Raw genomic sequence first — 18,527 nt, 5'->3', positions numbered from 1 at the left:
AAATTAAGCAGTCAGTGATTATAGTTAGAAAATCTCAATACAAAGTTCCTAGTTCTTTGTTTGCTTGGTATTGATGATAAATCATATTTTATGATCATTTTGTTGGGGGAAAAGTAGAAGCATGCCCTCTTGATGTACCAGTTCTTCCTGCCTTATTTGTATCATTTGTATCTGAAGAATACATACACTTTAAAATACATTTTGCAACACTTAGGAACCTCTTATTTTATTCAGAATTTAACTTCTGAATAATTTAAATAGGGAAATCGATGAATGTTCTAAATAATATTTTATAAAAATATAGATAGGCTGCTTGTCTTCTAATTCAATTGAGTATGTTCTACTGTATTTACTTTCAATATTAGAAAAGTGAAAACTACTGGCATGTGAAGAGCTACAAACTTCAGATAGAAATGGTTTATCATTGATTATTCATCATTATCATGAATTCAGCCATAGTCTAATAGTGACCAGGAAGATAAGTTATTTCGGTTTACTTAATAGAGATACCAGCGAGACCTGTTTTAATGAAATTAAGAGTATAGATTTATTATCTAAAAATATAGATATGAATAGAGCACTATGCTTTGTAAATTACTTTTTCAAAATTAGGCATAACATTTTCTATACTTTATGTGTTTTCAAAATGTGTACTCACTCTGGAAAACATTTGAATTTTCTTTATTTTACCTAACACTGGGTAATATATTGGGAGTTGCTAATTAGTAAAAGATGCCCATGACCAAAGCCACTAATGGGTAGAAATTTATTTTTAAGCCTCTGAGCATGTGAATTATGAAGTTTAATCACTCTTATGGAGCCTGAGGAATTCTTTTTCTTCTCTTTAAAACAGGGGCCAGATGGCTTACCCATGCCTGGCTGTTGGCAAAAGGTAGGCTTTACTGAATAATTTCTCAAAAGAAGCACTCTCCCTTTCTCTTAACCTGGACTAGCCTTTTCCATTCAGAACAGACCTTTGGATGTGACATTGCGAAGAGCTGTTTGGATATTAAAAAGCAAAAGATTTCATCTCCAGAATATCTTTTGATCAGTATGTTTACTGCTGATTTCTTCCTAAACTGATCAGCTAACGCAATTCTTAGCAAACATTGCAATTTGGAACCTTCCCTATCTAATCCTTTCTTTGGAATGGAAAGGGGCAGTGCACCCTGATAACGTTTTACTTGTCTCTCAAAATTTTTGTCTTCCTAATGTTTAAACCTATTCTCAATTGTGATTCTTCTTCTTTTTATACTTACTTACACAGACAAACATGCTAATACATGGTAGAATCCTGTCAATATAGTCACAGAGCTGAGAAAGCAGAAAAATATAAGCATCATTTGTTTAATGATGTCTTGAGTTATGTAGGAGAAACTGAATTAAATTTAAGTGGTGTCCTTTATGAATCAGTTTATTCTAGCCTCTTCATATGACTGCCCATAGTCACTGTGTGTGTATTCAGTGAGGAATGGAGTTTATTCTTTATAGAGAACCTTCTATGTGCAAAGGCTGTATGATAAGCCTTTTCATATAGAGAATATCATTTCATTTAATCCATGCAATGACCCCATAAAGTCTTATTACCCTCAGTGATGCAGATGAAGAAACAAATTCAGAGAGGTCAAGGACCTTCCAAGAGCACAGAACTAGTGTGTAACACACCTAGGAGAGGGAGAGAGAGACAATAGAAAGCAACAGTGAAACCATAAGCAGGGAAGAGATCATCCGAATGAGCTGTGCTATTCAGAGAATACCAAACCTTTATGCAATAATGGTGAAGATCTAATTATAAAGGCTGTGCACATGCTACTGAAGGATAAAAGCATTCCAAGCATGTAAAAATGAGCTGAGGAAATGCACAAGATGCTTCAATCATTTTGAAATTTTTTTCTTCCCCACCTTGTGGCTTCTTCAGTAATTTTGGACAGGCATGCTTCATTAGCAACATTATAGCAAAACTATGTAGCAATGCAGAAAGATGGGAAACCTGACTCTCTTAGTTGCATCTTACCCTAGCAACTCCACGGTGAGAAAATCCTGAATAACTCACTCTCTTTCTTAATCAGTTTCACCTACTTGACCAGAGAAAGTAAAACCTCTCTCAGTAGCGTCATTTATTTAGTAGCTTCCCATACTCCGCTTTCAGCCTGTCAGATAATTAGCTTGATCACATACAGGGTCAAGTGGGTCTCATGAAAATGGACCTATCATCATATTCTTATTCACCTGAGAAAACTATCCCTCCCCTATCATAACCTCCGTTCACAGAATTTTTAATACCATCTTGAGCTGGAATTACCACTTACTCTCTAACCTTTGCCCTGTAATCTAATAGTGTAATGATTTTTTAAACCAACCATTAGCACACTTCACATAGCGGAGATGCAGTAGGCTTGCTTTATCCAGCCTTCTGACACCACTCAGAACTTGGGTTCACAATCGTTCTTAGCCACCTCTGAATCGCTGCCTTTTTAAAGGCGTTTATACCCTTAAATGGCAACAAAGAACTCATCATCTTTTTGGTTCATGAAATGACCAAAGCTGGTAGTAATATGAATACTATTAGAAAATCAGAAATTTTCCTTTTAAATACATATTTTTCCACAGAATAGACACTATATGCTACAGAAGGTTCAAGATCTTACGAATCTAGCACCTTCTTATATAAAGAATAAGAATTGTGAAACTTTAGTATTGTTTACCACACCCACCCAAAACACACAAATGCAAATCATTCTGATCAACCTCTCCCACCCATCCCCAGAAAGGAAAGAAACAATTAGAAAATGAAAACGTTCTCAAATTTCTTATGTGGTCAACTTAGCTGTGATATAAAATAGTCAAATAAAAATTACTTTTAAAATTATATTTTTAAAATAAGGTCAGCGGATTGCTTTTAGTGAGTCCTATTTTGGGTGTTATCACCCTTTTGAACACTGCTGTGTTTATTAGGCTGTAGGGCACAGTGGCAAATGTTTACTTGACTTAAAATTCAAATTGTGGCAGTCATAAAAATCACTGATTACCACCTCCTCTTGGTTATGCTCCTCTCAATGATTTATACATGCAAAACTATTTCATCTTTGTTTAAATTAGTTTTCTTTCTAGATATAGTTCCGTTTTCTAAATTTACCAACACAGGAAGAGTTAAGAGAGATAAGTGAGGGTTTGGAAAAAGGAGTGCTTCCTATAGACACATTTTTGGCATTGGCATGACAGGCAAGAATATTGAGTGAACTCCATCTCTGAAGATTAGAAAGCAGCCTCCAAAGCACACCTAGTAGAGCATCTATTTTCCTTGAATAGAGAAAAACAAATGTTGATAAATAAACTTAAAGATGACTCCGTGCATTGTGGAGGGTGAATGAAGAGACCTCTGTTATTCTCCTTCTCTGTACATTCTACTTACTGATTTTTCTTTGAGTAAATGTCAAGGATGTCTCTAAGATCTGCTTTGTAAGTGTATATCTCAAAGACCTCTGTTCCTCAGACCTCTGACTTAATGCAGTTCTAGGAAAACCTTAGTAATTATGACTGCTATGAGAGAGAGGTGAGAAACCAGAAATCTGTGGTGCCTTAGGTTACAATGGAACCTGTAATACAGATTGAAGGCCTGAGAGCAGGCAGGTCTACCTTGCATAACATTCACAGTGGGCAAGGCTTGCAAAAGGAAGGAGGAACCAAGAACTGAAGAATAGAGGATTAGAGTCAGGTGTTGGTGAAGTAAACATTATCGAGGTCAGTCCTCAGCCCTTTCCACAGTTGTATTGTAATGCTTGCAGAAGATTATGTAGCTTACAAATACAGAATTAAATTTAATTATCGTACATATGTGATAAACATCCTAATTTTCTGCTTTCCCAGAACAGTTACTGAGCAAAACACTTACCCTAAAATTCTCAGTGGCAAAGGAAAAATGTGGAATGAACCTCAGATGGAAATTGCCATGACATCTTGGAGTTTAGAAAGTAATATATAGCACACATATCAGATAATCAATTGGCTCATTGGTAGCCAGTCAGTTGGCTTATAGACTCTATTCAAGGTTCTACCAGTTTTCTTAAATATTGATTTAAAATTTTAATTCAAGACTACTAATTCCATGTATTTATCTTTTTGTTGTCTTTTTCTGCAGTGATGAATCTAACCTTTCAAGCATGAAGTTGTGTATATAATGGTCCTCTTTTAATATTTATAGTTGAAAACTGAATTGCAGATTTTACAAGTCTGAGATATGTTTACATAGGGCTGCTTCTTCCTGCTGGCAATAGTATACATGTCCATTTTTACTCCACTTACATCTGAAATTGGGCAATTTGTGAAATCAGTGAGAAACCTGCAAAAAATATAGATCAGTATCTCTTTATCTTATGTGAAGATACGTATTTATATGGACAAATCAGTGGTAGATAATGATTGATTGTACTAGCTATTTTCCTTCTTCGGGCTTGCTAATTGCATGGACAAAAAGTGCCATGAAATAGTTTACATGAAATGGTGACCAAATATGGGCTCAAAGCTACGAAAATGTACTATACTGACTGATTTTAGAGTTGATTATCACATTCCTATTCACCTTCCGTGTTGGCGTTGACTCATACCTACACTACCCATTGAAACTGACTAAAAAAGCATGACTGTGTGCCAAACCTGCTTGCTGTGCAACTTCAGATGCTAGCATGCTGATCACAAGTCCTTTGATTACATCTGAGCTTTTATTCCTTTTGTCATCTCAAGGGGGTTACACCATGGCTTATTGCCAAAAAGAGATAAGGTGGTGGAGAGCACACACACAATTTGTTTTGTATTTTGAGGGAGTTGCAGTCCTGACTGCAGATCTACAGCTTCCAGTATTGTGGGCTCACGTGGCCACTTTGGTTGAAATACGAAGGGGTTGAGCCTGTTGCTGCCGCCAGTTTTCCTTGGGCTGCCCTTGGCAGTGAAGACACGGGAAGAGGACCGATTCAGCCTCCAGCACTGTCTCTCGTGTGACCAAGTAGGAAAGAGGTTTACAAATGCAAACATGCAGAACCAGACTTAAAAATATATATATAAATAAACTGAATTTCAGCAAGTGTTAATATGGGTGCTTTTAAAAATGACAGAGGCACAGCGCTTCTTTTGGAATAGGAGATTCTTGGAATGGGAGCCCTTGTCCCTGAGGAAACAGGGATGTGCATCCCACCAAAACTTGGGTTACTGAAGAAATAACATGTTCTGAGAAGGGATCAGCCAAAATCACCTTTCCTGATGATATAGGAGAGCTCACTGGGACATCTGTGCCAAAGTTGTTGTGAGAGCTTTCCTTCCTCCAAAGATCCAACCCATGTCAAACATTTCAAAGTTTGAGAAACAGAAAGGTATTTTTCATTCTTTTTAATGCTTTTTCCTTTTTCTTTCTTTAGTCCCAGGAATATTGAAAAAATATTCATTTCAGTTTTTGTCACATATGTTTTGAATAATTTTTTTAAGAAGACTTCAAATCATAATAATTTGGCTCCGATGGTCAAAATGACCTTTTACTAACTTCTCTCTTGTTTTGGATAATTGGATAGAGTATAAAATAAGCTCCACTTTCAGTCTAATCGTTGTAAAGCATGAAAGTTACACATTTTTAAGTATGTTTTGACTTTCTTTACATGATGAATGTAACGTACATGGAGATTATCAGTTAATATAAAGCCAAGATTTTGTCACATTTGATAATATTAATTTCTGTTTTTATGGTTTTAAGTTTTGTCTATAGATTTCTTTCTTTTTAACATTTTTTAAATGTTTGTCTTATCCTCATATCCACAGACCAAATCTAAGATCTCAGAAAGCTGTGAAATATAGTTGCCATAAAGAGAGTATTTTTCATCTACTTGCTCAAACTTTACCTAAACGTATTAGATGGAACATTTCTTTGCACAGTAAAGAGTTGGTAGCATGTTTTGAAATGGCTTATTCTAAGTGGAAGTGTTACATTAAAAGAAACATTATCAATGAGGAGTAGGCACCCTTTCAGCCCATTAGAGAATTTAATTTCTCTCCTGACTCGATGCCGTCTTCTGGGAAGATTTCTAGTTTCACGCATAGGTGTCACCACCAGAAGGGAAATTAACTCATCATTGGCTTATAGTTAAGATATAACCATAAGACAAGAAACCTAAAATCCTCATGATCTCATTTATGTTATGTAACCAAATGACGGTCATACAAAATGGCATCTTCTTTTTTTTTTCTATTAAATTTTCAAAGTTGAAAGATGTTTAAACTATTAGATCAGTCTAACTGGTAACATCTCTGGTAACATTCCACACCCCTAAGCCAGTTTAGCATTTTGAAAATAATGGAGGGCATTTTCTAACAATTTCTTGTATGGCATGGTGTTAGGATAAGGTATTGCTCAATGTCTGACACAATTTGTCTTAAATGGTTTGGAAAAATGAACTGAAGTGGGTGGAACGACATTCTCTTCAGGAAAACAAACTACAGTGTCCAGTGGCTGTATTTTTTCCCTTCTGTCTTTTTTTCTGCTTCTCTAGTAGAAAGAGGTGGATTGAGATGGATCACTATTTAAAACTTGCACAGCTTCAGGAGATGATACCTCAACATCAAAAGAAAAACACTTTATGTACAAAAAATTTGTTTTGAAATACAGCCCTTCAAAGAATACTGTTCTGTCCTGTGTGTATATTGAGTTTTTTCTCTGTAACTGATTTCACAACATCGACTTATTTCATGATTAAATGAGGTTATAAACTTCCATTACATTTATTTCCTTGGGAAAAACAAAGGGATGACGCTATTCCTCCTTGTTCAGTGGAATTACTAGGTCTTAACCATAATGGATAATCTTTAACTTTCAGTTACTATAATGTTTTCAAGCATCCATTTTGTCATCAATATAGAGAATTCTTAAATAATTTCTAAATGAATGAAAGAATTGTGTTTGTTGATATGTGTTGATAGATAATATACTTTCCTTAAAGATTTCTTTAATGTATGTTATTGGATAGAGGGTTGAGAAAATATACATGAAAGACACATTGGAAATAAGGCAAGGTCAGTTTCTATTTCTGATAAAACATTAAAAGATGGCAAATTGATATGTGTTTTAGATTTAAAATTGTTTTTCATGTATGTTGGTTGGTGCTAATGTATTTCTTTTCCTTTTTCTCTATGGACAATGCAACTACTATGGATAATTTTATTTCCCTGTTTAATAGCATTCCTAAATCATTAGTGTGTGATTTTATTTTTAAAGTTCATGAATTTGCTATAATTATGGTCCGATGACCAGGCTTTCTTAATGTAAAACAAAACAGTGTACCTATAGACGGATGATGTGTGTTTACTCGGATCATGGATCCTCCTCTTTCATAGTCATTTCATACATCATATGCCTTTATCTACTTTCATGTGTCTCATCTTTTTCATTCACTCATCTTTTAGTTTATATGATTTGATGAAACATGACAAAACTAGCATTAGAGAAGTCTGCACACACCTTATAGAGTACTTAGTGCACAAATATACCTAATTTTTTCTTTCAGTTTTTGTTTTTCATTAGTAAAAGCAGTCTTGGAGGACTTTTTTTTCTCATGTGATTTTATAGAGGACATTAGAATATCTTTAATTCCTACTAGAAGAAAGGTCTTGTTTTTAAATTTACATTCTGTGCATACGATGTTCTTATGGGACAGCAAGAACTTACACATCAAGTAGTTTATACTACATGCCCTTTGTCTATCTATCTATATAGACAGATATATATGCTAGTTTAGAAAACTGTCAAATCAGCATGTCAGTACCAATGGAAAAATTGTCTTTGATATGTTGCATTTTTATCACTTAGGAAATGTGCTTAATTTCCAAGGTTGTTGTTTTTTTAATGTTACTATCAAAGCATGAACACTTAACATAATTTGTTATCCTTTCTTTCCCCACTATATATTGTCTTACCCAGAATTGGGCTATACTTTAGTGGTATTTTAACATCTTCTAATAAGTGATCATAAGCAACATACAGATGCTAATATTTGAAATCTTTTTTCTTATTTCCTAATAATCAAATTATATTAATATTTCACACTTCAAAAAAATAGGATTTTCTAATTTGTAAAAACAAAAGCTCCTGCTATCTCTTGGAAGTTAAGTCCTTAGGAACCCTATCTTATCTTTCTAAAAATAAGTAAGAACAATCTGACTATTATTGTGATTCTGGCTATTAAAATCATACATCCCTAGTGGAATTAACAAGCTTGACCAATTATGATTATGCTAAATTGTTTTAGACTAGAAGGACTGTCAGTCCCTACTTCTTCCCATTTTTATTGGGATATCTATGTTGGCTAGATTTGTTGCCAACATAAAGTTGACACAGCAGGACACTCCTCTAACTTAAATTTTTAGTGGAGTTTGGTTTTTGCTAACCCCCTACTAATAAACACTTTAATGACTTTTTTCATTTCAAAATATTTAAATGTATAAAATTGCCTGTGCTGCTTATTGAAAGAACTGTCCTTTTGGGAATAGGAAGATTTTTTTCAGCCTAAACAGTTATGCGTGATTTATTAACAACTTAACAAAGAAAGTACCACATTTCTCAAAATGTAGTTGATATTCTCACCTATCTCAGAAATATTAATGAATTGGATTCACAAAAGAATGTCTTACATACTGTTGACATTTATGTGAGTATTCTTTATACTGTTGTAAATGTTTCATTCAACTTAACATTTTTAAAAGATGTATGTATCTGATTTTTCTTTAGAAAATATTATATTTTTATTTGTATTTTTTACATTTTAAAGTTCATCTCTATGTGCAGCTATTTTTATATTGCCAAAAACTCACATAAATACAAAATAAGTGAAATATGCAAAAAAAATATTTTGGCAAGCATTACACTGCATATTTTTTTAAATGTTTGTGGGCCAGTCTCATATAATTGATTATTCTAAGAATGTGTTGTGTCTTATCACTGTAAATATGGCACAAACCTGTTTATCTCAGTAGTGTAAATAATTGAAAGATTGAATTCTCCCTGTTCAATTTTTACTTTAATTTCATTGTACTTTCTCCAGCTGACATTACTGTATCAAAAGATGCATAAGATTTTTGATTTGTGGTTTGGAGATAATTGCATTGTGTTCAGTTTCCAATTTGTTTTTATTTGCTTTTTAAATTTGTTTTCAGGGTTCCTAGTTTGTGAGAAGTTGATCTTCAGAATTATTTTTACACTATTTATGACTTATTTTCATAATGTAAAAAGTGTGTAATTATTACAATATTAATCCAAACAATGATAATGAATTGTATTGTTATAAAGCTTTATTGATGTTCATGAAAACCTTGGCCTCTTTTCTTTGATTTAAACATTATTCATAAAGAATTTTATTCTACTCTTCTACAATATTGTAACCCCATCATTTAACCTGGTGCACATACCTAGCTATAGGGATTTTCTAAAACTAGAACTTTCTGGTTTTTGATTTTGTTTTTGTTTTTTGAGATGGAGTCTCGCTATGTCACCCAGGCTGGAGTGCAGTGGACCGATCTCGGCTCACTTCAAGCTCCGCCTCCTGAGTTCAAGCGATTCTCCTGCCTCAGCCTCCTGAGTAGCTGTGACTACACATGCCCACCGCCATACCTGGCTAATTTTTGTATTTTTAGTAGAGACGAGGTTTCACCATGTTAGTCAGGCTGGTCCCAAACTCCTGACCTCATGATCCACCTGCCTCAGCCTCCCAAAGTCCTAGGATTACAGGCATGCGCCACCGCACCCGGCCTTCCCTCCTAATTTTCCTCCACTATTTCCCATCTTGATGAATTAAGTTACCTTACATTTAGTTGCCTCTTACCATCCTCCCATCAAATTGGTCAACAGTATATGATTAGATTGTAGCGCATAATAGTCACTTAATAAGTATTTAATGGGCTGGGTGCGGTGGCTCACGTCTATAATCCCAGCACTTTGGGAGGCTGAGGCGGATGGATCACGAGGTCAGGAGATCGAGACCATCCTGGACAACATAGTGAAACCCGTCTCTACCGAAAATACAAAAAATTAGCCGGGCATGGTGGTAGGCACCTGTAATCCCAGCTACTCAAGAGGCTGAGGCAGAAGAATTGCTTGAACCCGGGAGGTGGAGGTTGCAGTGAGTCCAGATCATGCGCTGTACTCCAGCCTAGGGGATAGAGCAAGACTCACTCTCAAAAAATAAAAAAATTATATATATATATATAAAGTATTTAATGAATAAATGCCTCCAAAGACACCAATTATTTACAAGTCCCAAATAAAAGACTACTTCCCAATGCTCACCTTTTATTTTTGCTTTTGCAATTGAAAGATAAAATTGTGTATATTTATTGTGCAAAATACGATGTTTTGAAGTGTATATACACTGTGGAATGGCTAGATCTAGCGCTCATCTTTGTTGATCTTGCCAGCAGCATTAGATGCAGTTGACCACTGCCACCCTCTTCAGTGCTCATTTTAGCTCTCAAGTCTTTATGTTCTTGTCATTTAATCCTACTTTTCTGTCTTATTTTCATTTGCCAGCTCTTCCTTCTCTACCTGATCATTAAATGATGATTCTCAGGGCTCCGACTTTCATTCTCTCTTCTGCTTTTGCTCTTCTCAGCCATGCATTCCCTCTCTCCAGAAGAGCTCATTCACTCTCACAAAGACCACATTTGTGTCTTCATCAGACTTCCTTCTGACTTTCAGACCAACTGATAAAGGCATGTCCACCTGGATGTCCCATGGGTGCTTATCATCTTCCGCTTCACCCCTGGTTTTCTTACAGACTTCCATATCATAATGAATGGTGCCACCTTCCCCACCTGCCATCCAGGCAAACAAGGTGGAGGCCTCAGAATCATTTTGGACACTACACACCTCCATCACCCACCCATCCCCTCACACGCACAGCATCTAATTCATCACCAAGTTCCTCCAATTCTGCCTCCTAAATCTCTGTCAGATCTACCCCTTCTCTCCATCCCCATCCCACGGCCTCAGGTTAGACTTTCCTCATTTCTCTCTTAAACTTTTGGAGAAACCTTCTAACTAACCTCTCTGCAACTATTAACTATCTCATACCCTCTATCACTCTGAGAATGATGATCCAAAGAAAGCAAATATGGCTTTATTTATAAATTCATCCTTTTATTTCATTTCCCATAAGATTTAAGACAAATTAAAAGAACATTTTTAAAGAACACTATTGCCAGGCATGGTGGCTCACTCCTGTAATTCCAGCAATTTGGGAGGCTGAGGCAGGCAGGTTGCTTGAGCCCAGAAATTTGAGACCAGCCCAAGCAACATGGCAAAACCCTGTCTCTACAAAAAAAAGTGCAAAAAGAAATTATGCAGTCATTCTTGTACACACCTGTAGTCCCAGCTACTTGGGAGGCTGAGGCAGGACAATCACTTGAGCCTGGGTGATCAAGGCTGTAGTGAGCCAAGATGGCGCCATTGCACTCCAACCTGGGTGACAGAGGGATACCCTTTTTCACAAAAACAAATAAACAAAAAAACCTTTTAAAATACATAAATTAGTTTAAAAATAAGAACCTGGAAAAACATATGTAAACATAGTTCAAGACCACAAAGAAAGTTATAATGAAAAGAAAGAAAATATAAAATTCCATAGTATCATTCAATGAAACAACCAGCATGGCTCTGAGCTTCCTGGTGTTCATAGCAAAAGAAAAATCAGAACACACTTGTATCATCCATAAGGTGACAAGGCACAGGTTCCTCAAAATAACCAAAGCTAATTGAAAATATATATACATATGTTTAAAGTATATATAATTTGATTTCTATAAATATATATTAAATATAAATATATATATTTTTTTAGATGGAGTCTCACTCTGTTGTCCAGGCTGGAGTGCAGTGGTGTGATCTCAGCTCACTGCAACCTCTACCTCCTGGGTTCAAGCAATTCTCCTGCCTCTGCCTCCCGAGTAGCTGGCATTACAGGTGCGTGCCTCCATGCCTGACTGATTTTTTGTATTTTTAGTGGAGACAGGGTTTCACCATGTTGGTCAGGCTGGTCTTGAACTCCTGACATCAGGTGATCCGCCCACTGCAGCCTCCCAAAGTGCTGGGATTATAGGCCCGAGCCACCACACCTGGCCTTTTTTTTTTTTTTTTTTTTTTTTTTGAGACGAAGTCTTGCTCTGTTCCCAGACTGGAGTGTTTGGTGGTACGATCTCGACTCACTGCAACCTCCGACTCCCTGGTTGAAGCGATTCTTCTGCCTCAGCCTCCCAAGTAGCTGGGATTACAGGCACACACCATCATGCCTAGCTAATTTTTAGTAGAGACAGGGTTTCACCATGTTGGCCAAGATGGTCTCCATCTTCTGACCTCATGATCCGCCCGCCTCACCCTCCCAAAGTTCTGGGATTACAGGCCTGAGCCATCACACCTGGCCTGAAAATATTTATGTGAGAGATCTTATAAAGAACACTTCTACAATAACTATATCAGCAGATTTTGATAGTGTTTCTCAATGTAAGCCAAGCACGTGTATGTCTTAGCTTATTTTTCTGTTGCCAGAGAGGAGTACTTAAGGCTTGGTAATTTATAAAGAAAAGAGGTTTATTTGTTTCAGGGTTCTGCAGGCTGTACAAGAAACATGGCACCAGCATCTGCATCTGGTGAGAGCTTCAAGCTACTTCCCCTGATGGTGAATGGGGAGCCAGTGAACAGAGACCACATGCAGAAAGCAGAAGCAAGAGAGCAGGGGAAGGTGCCAGGCTCTTTTTAACACCAGCACTTGGGCAAACTGTCAGAGAAACTAATAAAATGAGAGCTCACTCATTACCATGAGGATGGCACCAAGCCATTCATGAGGGATCCATCCCCATGACCAAAACACCTCCCAGTAGGCCCCACCTCCAACAGTGGGGATCAAATTTCAACATGAGACTTGGCATGAACATACCATGTCCAAACCATAGCAATGTGCCAAAACCAGCTTCCCTAAAAACAGTTCTACAGGGAAATTTAATCATGCTATTCCTTTGCTTAAAATCTGCCAGTAGTCTCCCATCCTCATGTAGATACCTCAGTGTAGAATCCGAGGCCCACTGTGAGTCAACCATGACGAAATTTATAACCTCATGCCTCGCTGGCCAGCAACCCTCTCCCAGCGTTCTCCCATGTTAAACTATTTGAGGATCCCTTTGGTTGCTCCCTAGCCCTGAAATAGTCTCCATCCTCATCCCTGCCATTCATTTGAAGAATACTTGCTCTTCTTCCAAGACTCAACATATGCATCAACTTACTAAACACCCCTTCCTGCCAAGCTGAGATGCTCTTTCTCTACTCCAATAATTTCTTTTACTTGGCACTGCTAAAATACTTATCAGATGGCTAATAACTGTAGTTTGTCTGTCCCCCCCACCACATGGTAAAACTGAGCAGGAACCCAACTCAGTGAGTTCTCAATTAATATTTTTTAGTAAATAAATGATTATTTCTCTTGGAAGAAAAAAAGAAAAGAAATAACAAAAGCTGCAAGAACAACAAAACTCACTGGGACTTCTGAATTTTATTAATGTGCATGATGGGCAAAACAATCCACAGAGCTTGTCTGTAGCATGCTAGCTAGTTCTCAAACTAAGGGAAGATGTGTTGCGACCTTTTACTAAAGATATGTTTTATATAAAGTATGGTGTAATATCACCTGCTTGGTGGTAGATGGAATATCACCTAATAAGTGATCGGGGGGAATTTAAAGAAAGTAGAAAGGTTTGAATTAGTCCATGGAGAACAAGAGTAAAGAGCAGGAGGCCTACGATGATTGATGTGTGGTTTAAAGCAAGTCAGTGAAACTGAGGACCACGATTTTGTTCCGATCCCTCAACACCTTTGTACAGTACACATGTTGTTATCTATTTAAATATCAAATGTTTGCCTTCTAAATCTCTCAATTTGTATTTGTTGACTTTTCATTGTCTCTTCATGTTAGGAAGTTAGATCTAGTCTGGAAGTTCTCAAACTTCAGCATTTATTAGAATCACCTGGAGAACTTGCGAAAACAGATAACTGGGTCCCACCCCCTAAATTTCTGATTCAAGAGATCTGGTATGGGACTTGAGAATTTCTATTTCTAACAAGCTCGAAAGTGGTGATAGTGCACTTGTTCCAAGGTCCACACTTTCAGAAACACTGCTAGTCTAGTCTATTTTAATAAAATATAAGTGACATTAATTCAGGGGTGGTGACCATCCTTTTATTGTGAACCTCTTCTATGAATTTTCTCATCAGTGCCTTAACTAAAACTCTGAGGTCATTCTTTTGCAACTCCTTCAAGTGGAGGCTGCTGATTTTCCCACAATCCTCCCACCTAGATGGGAAGAAAGTTGGTCATCCACATTGCTCCTTATTGCCAGTTCCACACAATTAATTCTTCATTCATGTTTAGAAGGCCCCACTTCTTTGAGTGGTGTGATAACTGGTTACTAGTACCCTCTGCCCTTCTTTGCAGCCATCTTCTGTCATTACCTTTTTTAATTGAAGCCTTTAGCACGTGGTTCACAGTCCTATTTTTCTCTCTAAATGTTATCATTTGAGGTAACTTACATGTCAACATGGGTAATATAACCAACACCTTATTCCATTATCTTCTCAGACCTCATTTCTAATGACTCTTTGCACCCTCCAATTCTGCAACTCCCTCCCCTGACACACTAATTTGTGTCAATCCCTGAAACTGCTCCGACTCTGGAATAATGCATTCAAACATCCCACTCTGAGGACTCTACTATCCTGGCAGGGTTTCCTTCCCAGTGACTCCCACTGTAACTGTTCTTGCACCTAACAACCACTTCCATTCCCTGTATCTCTCGGCCCTCCTTACCATGCCCGACACAGCTCCATTTCCTCTGCTCTCCAACTTAGGTTGCACAGAACAAATTTTCACCTACACTGATGCCAACAAACTTCCTTACCCCATTGTTCCGTGTGCCCACTTGCCAAAAGCCAAATATGTAATAGCCCATCTGTCCACCTTCTCTGCATCTTTACCTGGTGTAGTCTACTCAATGCTATGGGAGAAGATCACTCAGTAGTCCAGATTGGTTCATCATAAATTCAGTCTCCAAATTTACCTGTGCATTCAACAACTACCAATAATCAATATTCTGTCTGTGTTTCCCTAATCATGGTGGTAATTCAAACTTTTTCTACTCTCCTTTAATTTCTTCCCTTTTCATTCTCAGTAGATGATCTTGCATTCACAAAAGAAAATAAATCCACAGAGAGACTCTCTCAAACCCCTCAGCTGACTGAAAGTGGCCCACCTCTACACCTTTGATTCCTTCCTTCCCTTCTATCACATTTGAAAATGATGTCACTCTCCCTTCTTACAGCTAACCTCTGCCACAAATGCTCTACATCCACCCCAGGCTTCCCAGGAACCTTGTCCTGTTGTTTCAACTTGTCCTTCCCTTTGACTAAACACATTTAAGAATACTCAGATATCTTCTATTTTTATAAAGGTCTTTCCTCAACCTCATGCACTCCTTTAGCTGCTGGCCTTTCTTTTTGCTGCTTTCCCTTAAAGACTGACTTCTAGGAGGTTGATTATGTACTCACCATACCCACTTCCTCACCTTCCATTCACTCCTCAATCCATTATTAAGCCCTCCCCCACCACACAGTGAAACTACTCTCTCCCCTTATGAGCTCCTAAAGCCTTACAAAGTAAGTTACCATCAACATGCCACTCTCTGTCTCCAAGCTCCAGTCTTGATTGCAGCTGCATACTTCTGGATGTGCAACAGGCACCTCAAACTCAACACATGCAGAACTGATCTTGCCCACTGCCCCGCTGCCACATTCCTCCTCCTCTGCCCCACACAGTATCACTATGGGAATAGTATCACCACTCACACAATTGATGAAACCAAAACTTACCTGTCACATCTGACTCTACCTCCTCATCATCCCCAGTCACTCTTCATGACCAGCAGATTCTACTGATTCAATATAAACTACCACTGCCATCTTCACAGCATTGCATGGCCACAACCTAAGGCCAAGTAACTTGTGTCATGTGTGAATTACTGTAACTGCAGGTCTTACAGTGGTTGGTCCTGCCTTACACAGTAGCCAGAATTATCTTTCCCTGCTTGAAACTCTTTAACTTGAAGCTCTGTTTCTCTCAGGATAAATGTCAAATTGCTTGCCATTTACAAGGCCTATTCCGTCCGTATCCACTCCTCTAGCCTTACCTCTCGCCATTCTTTTCCTGTCATTTATCTAGACAACCTGCACTTACTTTTCAGTTATTCAACCAGGCTCTTCTCTGTCATTTCCAGACTTTCTCTCTGCCACTGTTTCATCCCTCCTTTACCTAAAAACCCACTTTACCTCCCTAACTTCTACTTATTCTTAAAGTATCAGCTTAGTTGAACTTGTCTCAGAGGCTTAAAAAAAAAAACAAAAAACAAAAAACAGGCCGGGCGCAGTGGCTCATGCATGTAATCCCAGCACTTTGGGAGGCTGAGGCAGGTGGAGGACCTAAGGTCAGGAGTTCAAAACCAGCCTGGCCAACATGGTGAAACCCCACCTGTACCAAAAGTTCAAAAATTAGCTGGGTGTGGTGGCACATGCCTGTAATCCCAGCTACTCGGGAGGCTGAGGCAGGAGAATCACTTGAACCCAGGAGGCGGAGATCTCAAAAATGAGTGAGACTGTCTCGGAAAAAAAAAAAAAAAAGAAAGGAAATAAAAAGAAAAAGTAAAAGAAAAAAAAAATCTCAGTTCAGTCATTACTACCTCTGGGGAAGCTTCTCTGGATTTTCCAGTGTTGGTTGTGTAACTCTCCCCATGCTCCCTTTGCCTCTTGTACTTCATTGATCATAGCACTTTTGACATGCCATGGCTCCATAGAGAGAGAGCTCTGTGTTGTTTGCCCTTATGTCTTTAATGTCCAGCACATAGTTGGCACTCAAATCCATACTAATTAAAGTAATATATTTATGAAAGCAATTAACCAAAGGAAAAAAAGAACAAGTCATCCAGGGATAATATTGGGTGTGTGAATATGCAATGCAACAGTGAGCATGTAATTCATATTAAAATCTGCATGACTTTTCTACTGATTCAGAATTGATAACAAAGAATCCCTCGACTGGGCGCAGTGGCTCACACGTGTAATCCCAGCACTTTGGAAGGCCGAGGCAGGCAGATCACAAGGTCAGGAGTTCAAGACTAGCTTGGTTAATATGGTGAAGCCCCATCTCTACTAAAAATACAAAAATTAGCCAGCCGTGGTAGCGGGTGTCTGTAGTTCCAGCTACTCAGGAGGCTGAGGCAGGAGAATCATTTGAACCCGGGAGGTGGAGGTTACAGTGAGCCGAGACCACACCACTGCACTCCAGCCTGGGTGACAGAGCGAGACTCCGTCTCAAAAACAAACAAAAGGATCCCTCCAAACAAGGGACACAAGTCTATGTGCATTTTCCCTTCTATTCTCTGTAGTATCAACATTAAAATGTGATAGCAGAAAAGACTTGGTGGGGGGGCTGTTCTTTACTTCTTCTAAACCAAGCTGTGTCCTCCAGAAAACAATTATCCAATAAAATAGTGATAAGTATTCCACAAATAAGATAATTAAACGTAAGAATATGAACTGGGACTGGGTGCGGTGGCTCACATCTGTAATCCAGGCACTTTGGGAGGCCAAGGCAGGCGGATCACCTGAGGTCAGGAGTTTGAGACCAGCCTGGCCAACATGGTGAAACTCCATCTCTAGTAAAAATACAAAACTAGCCAGGTGTGGTGGTGCGTGCCTGTAATCCCAACTACTCGGGGAGGCTGAGGCAGGAGAATCACGTGAACCCAGGAGGCAGAGGTTGCAGTGAGCTGAGATCACTCTATCGCACTCCAGCCTGGACAAAAAAAAGAGCAAAACTTGGTTTCAAATAAAAAAAAAAAAAAAGGAGAATATGAACTGGAATGTCTGTTAAAGAGATAAAGGATATGTCTTTCATAGACGCAATTTGGGAAATGCTGTCTGGCAGCAGTGTTTGCTCCAATTCAGTCAAAACTTGCCATATCTGAGGTATGCATGGCCTTGTTACTCAATTGGCATTCCTATCACAGGAGTTGTTCCAAGGAGTGACTATTCAGAGCTGTATTCGCTGGTAACTCCTCACTCTTTGGTACTCCTTTCCATTCTTTTAATCTCCACTGCACTCCACCCTCAATCCCCTCTCATATCTCCACCCTAAAATGCCCCAGGTTTCACATCTTAGCTTGAATTGAAGCCTGCTTTCAGCGTTCACCAAATCCATCATTCAAGGGCAATGACAAGTTCTGAAAGTAATAAAGTCCCATTTGGAAAATGTTTTTCAGTAGAGTACATAAAAGGCAGTCAAGCAGATATAAGCTTTTCCAAATTATGAGTTTATACTTACAAATTAAAAGGAAGGTTGGAATACAGAAACAATGAAAGAAAAAAAAATAAGTCATATTTATAATGAGCAAATATATCAAGTCACTGG

The 18,527-nt window shown here is 38.0% G+C and overlaps 1 protein-coding gene across 1 annotated transcript in view; it reads left to right on the top strand.

Annotated features, from left to right (window-relative positions):
* Window positions 1-9,329, top strand: part of COL25A1 (collagen type XXV alpha 1 chain) — a 512,691-nt gene extending 503,362 nt beyond the window's left edge. The window contains exons 36-37 of the mRNA XM_007999508.3: window positions 854-892; window positions 4,139-9,329. Of these exons, the coding sequence (XP_007997699.3) occupies window positions 854-892; window positions 4,139-4,141 (42 nt within the window). The 3' untranslated portion in view covers window positions 4,142-9,329. The remainder of the gene's footprint in view (window positions 1-853; window positions 893-4,138) is intronic.
* The last annotated feature ends 9,198 nt before the right edge of the window (window positions 9,330-18,527 follow it).

The sequence above is a fragment of the Chlorocebus sabaeus genome, chromosome 7, assembly GCF_047675955.1.
Source record: "Chlorocebus sabaeus isolate Y175 chromosome 7, mChlSab1.0.hap1, whole genome shotgun sequence".
NCBI classification, from domain to species: domain Eukaryota; kingdom Metazoa; phylum Chordata; class Mammalia; order Primates; family Cercopithecidae; genus Chlorocebus; species Chlorocebus sabaeus.
This window is presented reverse-complemented; position numbering and strand designations above follow the sequence as displayed.